Raw genomic sequence first — 10,478 nt, 5'->3', positions numbered from 1 at the left:
ACAAATCTTATTTTGTTTGATGTACATTTGGATTGTTTCCTGTTTGGGGCTATATGAATAATGCTGCTGTAAACATTCATGTACTAGTCTTTGCACTTAGGTGTTCATCTCTGGGAGAGATACATAGGTATGGAATTGCTGGGTCTATGGTAAGTATGTGTTTAACTTTTTTTGTTGTTTAAGTTGGAGTCTCACTCTGTCCCCCTAGGTTGGAGTGCAGTGGCATGATCACAGCTTACCACAGCCTTGACCTCCTAGGTTCAAACAATCTTTCTGCCTCAGACTCCTGAGTAGCTGGGACCGCAGGTGTGTGCCATCATGCCCAGCTAATTTTTAAGAAGCTTCCAAACTGTGTTAGAACAGTAGCTGTATTTTCCCAAAAGCAGTATGTGAGGATTCTAATTTCTCCACATCCTTGCCAACACTTGATACGTTAATCTTTTTTATTATAGCCATTATTCTGGGTGTGTAGTGATGTCTCGTGGTTTTAATTTGCATTTTTCTAATAACTAATGTCATTGAGAATCATTTCATGTGTTTGTTTGCTGCTTGTATATCTTTAAATAGACATTTGACAAAGTGTCTGTTAGAATCTTTTGCTCATCTTTTAATTGGGCTATTTTAAATTGAGATGTAATATTTTCTTTATATATTCTGTATATTCATCCTTTATCAGATTATGATTTGCAAATGCTTTTGCCTGGTCTGTAATATGTCTTTATATTTTCTTAAGTTATCTTTGGAAGAGCAAATTGTTTTATCTTTGATGAAATCAACCTATCAAAAAATTTTGTGTTGACCATACCTCTCTGGTGTCATGTCTAAGATATGTATGCTTAACCTAGAGTCACACAGATTTTTTTTCCCCTGCATTTTATCAGTTTCATAGTTTTAGTTCATTTTAGGTCTGTGATCTGTTTTGAGTTAATTTTTATGTATGAAGAAGTAAGAGTCTAAATTAATTTTTTTCATAGAACTCCTGGATTTGTATTTATTCAGTGATTTATATATTCAGTTATAGTCACGCTTGATGATGCTTCAATATTTCATTGAAGCTGGCTTCGTGTCCTTTGGTAATATCCCATTTGTCTCCGTATGCATCTGCACCTCTCTCTTCAGCATTTCCCCTGCTACATGCCTGAAATCAACCATCTCATGGTTCCATGGGGCTCTGGTTCCTTTTAGTATAGACCAATATGGGCTTTCATTTTTGGGGGGGTAATAATTGTAAACATTTTTAGTAGCCAGGGCTATGCAATGTAACTTTTTACAATTATGAGTTTTATTGATATTTTTTCATTCAGATTTAACATTGCTAGTTTTGCTTTTTTTATATTTGAATATTTTCTGGTTTATTTCTTTTAAAGAAATTCCTTCATTGGCGGGATTTCAGTGATGATCCACCGAGACACCTTTTATTTTTGTGGGCTGTCCAAACCTGTGACCATTTAACTAGGTAAGAATCTAATGGAACCATCAAAAAGTAAAGAAGAGAAAAAACAAAAACAAAAACTCCAAAACTTTGGTAGAGAAAGTTTTTCTCTAAAAATTCTGTGGATTAAGAAAGGGAAGTTTACTCAGCCTTTCCCCTCTTCTTACTTTATAGTTTGGAATGGTCAGCTGTCATTGTGGATGAAGCCCATAGAATCAAGAATCCAAAAGCTAGAGTAACAGAGGTTATGAAAGCTTTGAAGTGTTATGTCCGCATTGGCCTCACTGGAACCATTCTTCAGAACAATATGAAAGAACTGTGGTGTGTTATAGACTGGTGAGGGAAAATACTTTTTTAAAAAGTTATATAATACTTCTTTAGCTTAATGCTCTCTTGTTCGCTAATCATTAGTGTCTGAAGGGGGAAAAGCAATCATTTGTCTGTATTTGATCCTATCCTTATACTATCTTTATAAAACACTTATCTTTATATATTACCCTTGGTCCCTGAAGTAAATATACATGCTACCTATCTATGCCATCATCTTCTTATAGTTATAAAACGAAACTATCAAAAAGAAAAGAACATTGTTTTCTTGGCTTTTGTTTCTGGTGCCATTAATAAACATGTGAGTTAGTGTATCTCTTAGAAGAAAAAAGAAGTCTTTTTTTTAAAAAAAAAGATTATAAAGCTCTAACACATTTCTTATTGTCTTAATAAGGGCTGTGCCAGGACTTTTAGGTAGCGGGACCTACTTCAAGAAGCAGTTTTCTGACCCAGTAGAACATGGTCAGAGACACACAGCAACAAAAAGAGAACTAGCCACTGGCCGAAAAGCCATGCAAAGGCTTGCCAAAAAGATGTCTGGCTGGCTTCTCAGGCGTACCAAGACTCTTATCAAGGATCAGTTACCTAAGAAGGAAGACCGGGTAAGAACTACATTTGTGTATATTACTAATTTCTTGTCTTGTTTTTTTTTTCCCCTTTTTAAGAAAAAGTCTGTCTCCTGTGATATTTTGTGAATATAATTTTTTAATTTTTATTCTGTGTGGAAAAAATTATTAAATACAGAATTTCAAAACATATTAATTGAGCCCAGTTGTTTGGGTTTTTTTTTTTTTTTACTATCTTTACTAACATGTTAGCGAACAGATTTATTGTTCATATGCATTAAACTCATTTCTTTTCAAAACTTTTGATATTGTTTTTCCCTAATACAGATGGAAGAGGTTCTCTTCTAATGTTTTCTGTTCACACTTTGTCCTTCATATCCTGTGTACCATCTACCACACAGTATATTCTTTGATACCTTAATTCTAGCTGTTGGACCAAAGTGGTTCAAAGCTTTTTTAAAAATAGATTTATTTCTTGATGAATACGACTAACCTAATGTTTGGAATTTGTTGGATAATTACATTGTTAATTTTTTTAGATAATTTGAAGAGTTGACTTGAAGAGAATTTTTTAAAGTATGGTAGTGTTCTTTTATAGTTTTCAAATCTTGTGATTCTTCTAACTCAGGTAATGGAATAAAGGTCTTATAAATTACTATGAAACTAAGCCTAATAAATGTTGTCCCCAATAAGGGCAATTCTATAAATGTCCTCTAATTTTAGGATATCCTCTTTAGGATATGTTATAGAGAGTATAAGAGTAAGTATGTGCATAATTCAAACCCATGTTGTTCAAGGATCAACTGTATATTTCTTAACATATTGTGGGCCTTCTCAGAGTTCTATATTAGCCCACCATGCAAATAAATTACAGTCATGCCTCAATGACAGGGACATGTTTTGAGAAATGTACCTTTAGGCAGTTTTGAACAATTTCATTGTGTGAACATCATAGAATGTACTGACACAAACCTAGATAGTAGAGCCTTCTACACACCCAGGTTATATGAAAGAGTTTATTGCTCCTAGGCTATAAACCTGAATAGCATGTTACTGTACTGAATATTTCAGGCAGTTGTAACACAATGGTAAGTATTTCTGCATCAAAACATGCCCAAACATAGAATGCAGATGAAGTGCTCTATCCTGTGGAGGGGTGGAGGGGAATGCCACAAAGGAGATTTATGAGAAAAGTAAGCACCAGGATTTAATGCAGGAAGGGATAGGCCAGATCTACTCTTGTATGTAAATGTAGTCAGGTTTATCATCAAGACTTCCAGTATTCAAAAAGCTGCTAACCCTCAAGCCTTGAAGAGAAAAGATAAACATTAGCTGCCAGTTTTTTGTATAACAAGAAGGCCTGGTCAGTGGGAACCCTTTTTCTGGATTGGTTCTGTTGATACTTTGTTCCTGAAGTCAGGATGTACTTTGCCAGTAAAGTACTGCCACTTAAAGTTCTTTTGACATTGGACAAATCTCCTGGCCACCCAGGACCTCATGAGTTCAACACTGAAAGCATCAGAGTGGTTTACTTTCCCTCAGATGCAACATCTCTAATTCAGCTTCTAGCTCAAGAGGCTCATAAGGACCTTTAAGACCCATCACACATGATACTCTGTAGAAAGGATTGTCAGTGCTATGGAAGTGAACCCTGATAGAGAAGACATCGTGAAAGTCTAGAAGGATTATACCATTAAAGATGTCATTGTTATAGAAAAAACCATGAAAGCTATCAAGCCTGGACAATAAATTCCTGCTGGAAAAAACTATCCAGATGTTGTGCATGACTTCACAAGATTTATGACAAAACCAATCAAGGAAATCGTGAAAGAGATTGTGGATATGACACAAAAGAAAGAAAGAAGGTAGGAAGTGAAGGGTTTCAAGATTCATATCTTAGAGAAATTTATGAGCTAACTCACAGAAATTTAGGAATTAACAGAAGATGACTTGATGGAGATGAATGCTTCCAAACCAGTGCCAGATGCTGGGCAGAAGACATAGAAGAAGCAGTCCTGGAAAGTAGAATGGTGTTAGTCTGACAGAAGAGTTCCAATGATTCACGACTGCTTTTGACGTCTTTTACAAAATGGACCCTTCTATGATTTGGGCACTGAAACTAAAGCAAATTTTGGAAGAAAGATTGGGACCGTATAGAAACTTTTTAGAGAAATGAAAAGCAAAAAAGTCAGTCAGACATTACAACGTATTTCTATAAAGTTACACTGAGTGTGACTGCCTCTACTGTCTCCCGGCCTCTCCTTCCACCTCCTCCACCTCTTCCATTTCTGCCACCCCAGAGACCACAAGACGAGCCCCTTCTCCTTAGCTTATTCAACCCGAAGACGAGGATGAAGACTTTTGTGAAGACCCGCTTAATGAATAGTAAATATATTTTTTTCTTTTGATTTTCTCAATAACATTTTACTTTCTCTAGCTTACTTTTTTGTAAGGATACAGTATATAATAGATAGAACATATAAAATATGTGTTTTGTGACTGTTTATGTACTTGGTAAGGCATTGGTCAATAGTAGGCTGTTAGTTGTTAAGTTTTGGGGGAGTCAGAAGTTATATGTGGATTTTTGACTGCATGTGCTGTCCAAGGGTCAAGTGTATAAGGAAATGATGTCATTTGTTTTTTCATATTATGATTTTTTAATTTAAAAAGCTCTATGAGATTTATTTGAAAAATTATAATTTGTATCGTCTAGGTGAGATGAAGAGCAAAGAATATAGGAAAACTGGGAGAAAATTGTAATAATTATGTAACAAGAGAAGAAATTAGTTTATAGCAATTTTCACTATGACAATCTATGAAATCAGATGTGCATTGCGATTATTATTGTTGCTATGTACAAGATACTGATAATTACCTTGTATTTTATCTTGGCAGATGGTGTATTGTTCTCTGACAGATTTCCAGAAAGCGGTCTATCAAACAGTATTAGAAACAGAAGATGTGACTTTGATACTTCAGTCTTCTCAGCCTTGTACCTGCAGCAGTGGGCGGAAGAAGAGAAACTGCTGTTACAAGGCAGGCATTTCAGTATCTTTACTATCTTGCTTTTGTTCGTGTAGTATACCCTTTTAGTGTCAGAGTAAGTAGCAGATAAAAAAATAACTTTCTCTGAGAAAGTTCTTTAGCTTTAAAAGCTATATGTTTTGTAAAAAGGAGTAGTTTTCAAAATGTTTATAATATCAACTAGCAATCACATATATAAAATATAATATTCAAATATATTTTCAAAAAGTTAATTGTAGAAAGTAAGCTTCAATTTGATATCCTCGTTTTCCACTTTTATGATTCACCAAAAACTTGATTCCAGTGTTAATTACTCATGAATATTTTGTATAAATAGCTGACCATCATTTTCTTAGACTTTTTTCTGCCAAAAGTAGCCAGATAGTACACATTATCTTAAGTGCTATATTTTATGACGTAAGCAGGTACATAGCCATGTTAGTTTTTTATATATATTTTTTTTTTCTGGTTCCAGACCAATGCGCACGGTGAAACAATGAAAACCTTGTATCTCAGTTACCTAGCGGTCCTCCAGAAAGTAGCTAATCATGTTTCGCTCCTGCAGGCTGCCAGCACCTCCAGACAACAGGTTTGCATTGGCTTTTTATACTTCTCTGTGATGCTATTGGTATACATATTTTATATTTGGTATGAAATTTCTTAGCTAAATATCTTTTTTAATGAAATTTAAGATGAAACTGACTTGCTCAGTTTTAAATTTAGGAGTGTGTACACTTAAGTTTTTAATCAAAGTGAGAACATTTAAGCTTAAATTAAAATAACTCTTTTTATGCCTCTAATAATGTTCATGTATTTATTTTTCCAAACATCCCTTGGTATGATTACTAAATAAGATATTTTGTGAGTCAGTCTTATTCCTATAATATGTTTCTAGTTATATTTATCTTATCTACTAGGTGAACAATCATTTATAATAATCTGCATATTAAATATTAGGACTGTTTAACAAACTGGCAAAAATCAGTAATTTCAGTTTAAGTTTAAATTTGATTATTTTCTTTGATCCTTTTTAATTGTGTCTTATTGTAGAGCACAGTATAAATGGAAAGATCTTTTTAAAAACCTTTATGTACTGGTTTTATACTTTTATTTTGTGTTATAGTTTATCTGTTTAAATGTAATTTTGAAATTTCATAAGACTTAATATTCTTTGATAGTACTCTTTTGGGAGTATTTGACACCTTGTTTTGAAAATCTTTAAAAACGTAATGATCAAGTTAGTAGACACATTTTTAAGAATTCATCAAAGCCAAATATGTTTAACATATCACTTTATTAAGATTTTCTGAATTATTAATCTGATTTAGAGATGGCAGAATCTTCAAAATAATATAGTCTTTCTAAATAGAAATTGCTTTTCATGAACAGTTTCAGTTTATATAGGTTTAAATGTGTTAAGTTACCTTTTCTTCTACTTTTCCCCTCAAGGAAACCCTTATCAAAAGGATATGTGATCAGGTATTTTCCAGATTCCCTCATTTTGTTCAGAAAAGCAAAGATGCAGCTTTTGAAACACTTTCTGACCCTAAATACAGTGGAAAAATGAAGGTAAGTGCCCTTCCTTCAGGTTACATACAGACAAGGATGGTATACAAAATATTTACTTAGTGGTAGTGGCAGATCAGTGGTAGTGATTAGACCAACTAATCAGATCGGCTGCTCAATCATTTGGAAGAGATGGTGGCTACTGACAGCTGGTGTAGTTGTAGCCACATTTGCTGGCTCCCTGTGAACACTGAGTACAGTGTGTGTGCACAGTAGGTCAGTGGTAGTGGCATCAAATATTCTTCAGCCTTTCCTAATCTTGATGTATTGGACTTATGCCCTCTTGAAATGGATGCTGTTATCACGTGTGTAATAGCTTGTCTTCAAATGTTTAAGGAAATAACCTACCAGAAACATAAATGCTAATGTAAAACAGGAGGATAAGGATAGGCATTAGCTTGGAATCAGACAGGAATCTCTTAAGGGCTCCAAGGTGGGCAAGGCCTCCGTGTCTAGAATTTTCTGTCTCTTGTTTTTACTTGCAGGCCTAGATTGTAAGGTGGCAAAAGAACATTTGTAATACACAGGGAAACTGACCTGTAGCTCAGCTGCTTTCCGTGATGAATTACTGAGGGAGGGGTGTGAAGAGTAAGCTGAGTTCTCCAACCATGACGCAGTCCCCTGGGCTTTGCCGGTGACAGCAGCATGAATGCTGACAGCTTCCAGCCTTCTTACAACAGAATTAGTTTGTTTAACCCCTTAATAACGATCAAGAATCTTTATTTATAGATTAAGAGGTTTTTACAGAACAAGTCTCAACTTTGTTTTACAATTAAGGAAAAGGTAAATTATTTCTTTTGGCAAAAGGAATAAAAAGGAAATAATTTAAAGCAGTCAATTTTTGTTTTTGTTTTTTTCCCTTAAATTTTGGAAATACTTTTAGCAGTTAATCTATATAAGCTCATCGTGGTTTAGTAGGCTTGGGACCTTTACATTTAGTGAACTAAAATAGAAAGTTGGATATAAATAGTAAAGACTATTTCATTAAATAGTTGTGTTTTTTAGAATAAGTTTGTATAAATGAGCGTGTCATATGATTTATTATCACAACAAATAATTCAAATCTATATCATTGACTTTTATTTCATTCTTTTTATATTCAAAAAATAAAAAGCCCAATTAGTTTAGAACTGAGCACTTATTATCTCACCATTTAAGCCAGTAGCATATTTTCAGAAATGATGGCCCCCTTTGAAAAACTCAATAATAAGAAAACAAAGAGTCTAGTTTAAAAATGGTCAAAACACCTGAACAGATACCTTAGCAAAGAAGATATACAGATGACAAATAAGCATATGAAAAGATGCTTAACATCATTTGTCATTAAGGAACTGCACATTAAAACAGCAATGAGATACCACTCCATGTCTATTAGAATGACTAAAATCCAGAAAACTGACAACACCAAATGCTGGTGAGGGTGTAGAGCAACAGGAACTCTCATCTTTTGCTGGTGGGATGCAAAATAGTGCATCTTCGGATGACAATTGAATCGTTTCTCACACAGCTCTTAAATATTTAAACATAAAGAAGATTACCTTACATACTCTTACATGATCCAGCAATTGCACTCCTTGGTATTTACCTAAATGAGTTAAATTTTATTGAATTAAAAACTTATAGCTACCTAAGAACCCAACATGAACTTATTAATAATTGCTAAGACGTGGAAGCAGTCTAGATGTCCCTAAGTAGGTAAATGGATAAGCCAGTTGTCGTACAGCCGTGCCATGGAACACTATTTAGCAATAAAAAGCAATGAGCCATCAAGCTACAAAAAGACATGGAAGAACCTTACATGCATATTGCTAAGTGAAATAAGCCAGTCTGAAAAGGCAGCATTCTCTGTGATTCCAACTATGCAACACTCTGGGAAAAGCGAAACTGTGGAGATAGTAAAAAGCTCAGTGATTGCCAGGGGTTCTAGGGGGAGAGAAGGATGGGTAGGTGAAGCACAGGGAATTTTTACAGCAGTGAAACGATTCTGTGTAATAATGTAGTGGCGGATACATGTCATTATGCATTTGTCAAAAACCATAGAACTGGACAACACAACTGAGTGAACCCTAATGTAAACTGTGGATTCTAGCTAATAATAATGTATTGATATTCCTTCATCAGTTGTTATAAATATCATGCTAATACTAATACATTTTATTAATTAATAATTAATGATCGATTTTTAAATATTAATATTGATACGGAGAGAAAGGGTGGAGGAGGGATGGAAGTGGGGATAGGAGAGGAAGTATATGGGAATTTTCTGTACTTTTTACTCTGTTCATCTATAAAACCAAAAGTCTATCAATTGAAATTAAGTAAAATTAAGTAAATTATGTAAAATTCAGAAGCATATACTTCATACAGAAGTATGAGTGCTATTTTGTTTAAAAATAAAGCTAAATGCAAATAAAACTTACTTTGTACATCCTCCACATATTAAAATAGTGTTTCCTTGATCTGTGACATTCCTATTCGCCATTTGGTTGCTTACCTGAGAATTTCTTTTCGACTCTGTAGTTTTTTGAGGGTCTGGGAAGCAGGAGTCCAAGTTAGCACTGTGTCTTCTCTTGATCACCGATTAAGAGAGTGTTGTAGGGGGTATGCATTCTTTTATTTAAAAGCTTAAATGCTTATCATTGAATAAATAAAACTGTCTGAGTGTCTACTTCATCTTTCAAAAAACCTTTAGGTTTACTATAGAAAATTCCTCTTTTCCCCTCTGTGAATTTGTTTTCATGGTGTTGTGGGACTTTCCTTGCCTAATGTGGAAATAAAAATAGCAAACAGTATTACTGTTACAAACAAGGCTTTGGACTATTTGCTTCTTCCCTAAAAGCACTGTGTGTGGGGGCAGATTATTGGCATTTTGAGGTCAAGATCAAATCTGGAAGTCAGAGCTTACTGTAAATAAAGAAACAAAGGGGAGAAAATGAGAAGAGGTGTATATCAGACTGATTATTCTAAGAAAATAAATATCAAGACTTTTAGAACCTAGATCTAATTGAACACATTTCAGTACGTCCATCTAGAGACTATTTAAACACTTCCTGGAAGGAATGTTGCTCTGTAATTTAGTTTCTTAACGTATTGTAGATATAAAGAAAGTGTATTTTGGAAATTGAATTAATCCATTTAAATGCATCCCATAATCTAAAATGCTTCCTTTTTATTAAAACCAGATGAGATGAAATAAGTCTTTGGGAACTTTACCTCCTTATTGACAATGTGGTGATAAATAACGTTTTACGTAATAGCTAATACTTTATTTCTCTAACTTGGAAAAAAATAAAAGGAATTAGAAAAGATGACTGAGGTTGGTATTGTATAAAAATAGTTTTAAAGAAATTCTCAAGTGATGGGTGTATGTATATAGTGTACTTTCAGTTAGAACTGCTTCACTGATTTTCTGTGGTTCATTTTCAGGTCCTTCAGCAGCTTTTAAATCATTGCAGGAAAAATAGAGATAAAGTTCTTCTCTTTTCTTTTTCCACCAAGGTGAGTTTCATCTAAAGTGCATTCTTGATTGGCCAGCCCTAAGCCCTGAGGCATAAGCATAAGGG

At 34.1% G+C, this 10,478-nt stretch overlaps 1 protein-coding gene across 1 annotated transcript in view; it reads left to right on the top strand.

The window, feature by feature from the left end:
• The first annotated feature begins 1,603 nt into the window (after positions 1-1,603).
• The window catches only part of ERCC6L2 (ERCC excision repair 6 like 2), a 79,889-nt gene continuing 71,014 nt past the window's right edge, over positions 1,604-10,478 (top strand). The window contains exons 1-6 of the mRNA XM_021710433.1: positions 1,604-1,768; positions 2,154-2,361; positions 5,221-5,361; positions 5,825-5,938; positions 6,799-6,918; positions 10,342-10,413. Of these exons, the coding sequence (XP_021566108.1) occupies positions 1,680-1,768; positions 2,154-2,361; positions 5,221-5,361; positions 5,825-5,938; positions 6,799-6,918; positions 10,342-10,413 (744 nt within the window). The 5' untranslated portion in view covers positions 1,604-1,679. The remainder of the gene's footprint in view (positions 1,769-2,153; positions 2,362-5,220; positions 5,362-5,824; positions 5,939-6,798; positions 6,919-10,341; positions 10,414-10,478) is intronic.

This window comes from Carlito syrichta, unplaced genomic scaffold (assembly GCF_000164805.1).
Source record: "Carlito syrichta isolate Samal-C Ts95f unplaced genomic scaffold, Tarsius_syrichta-2.0.1 Scaffold78061, whole genome shotgun sequence".
Classification (NCBI taxonomy): domain Eukaryota; kingdom Metazoa; phylum Chordata; class Mammalia; order Primates; family Tarsiidae; genus Carlito; species Carlito syrichta.
The sequence above is the reverse complement of the archived record's forward strand: the minus strand, read 5'-3'. Positions and strand labels throughout refer to the sequence as shown.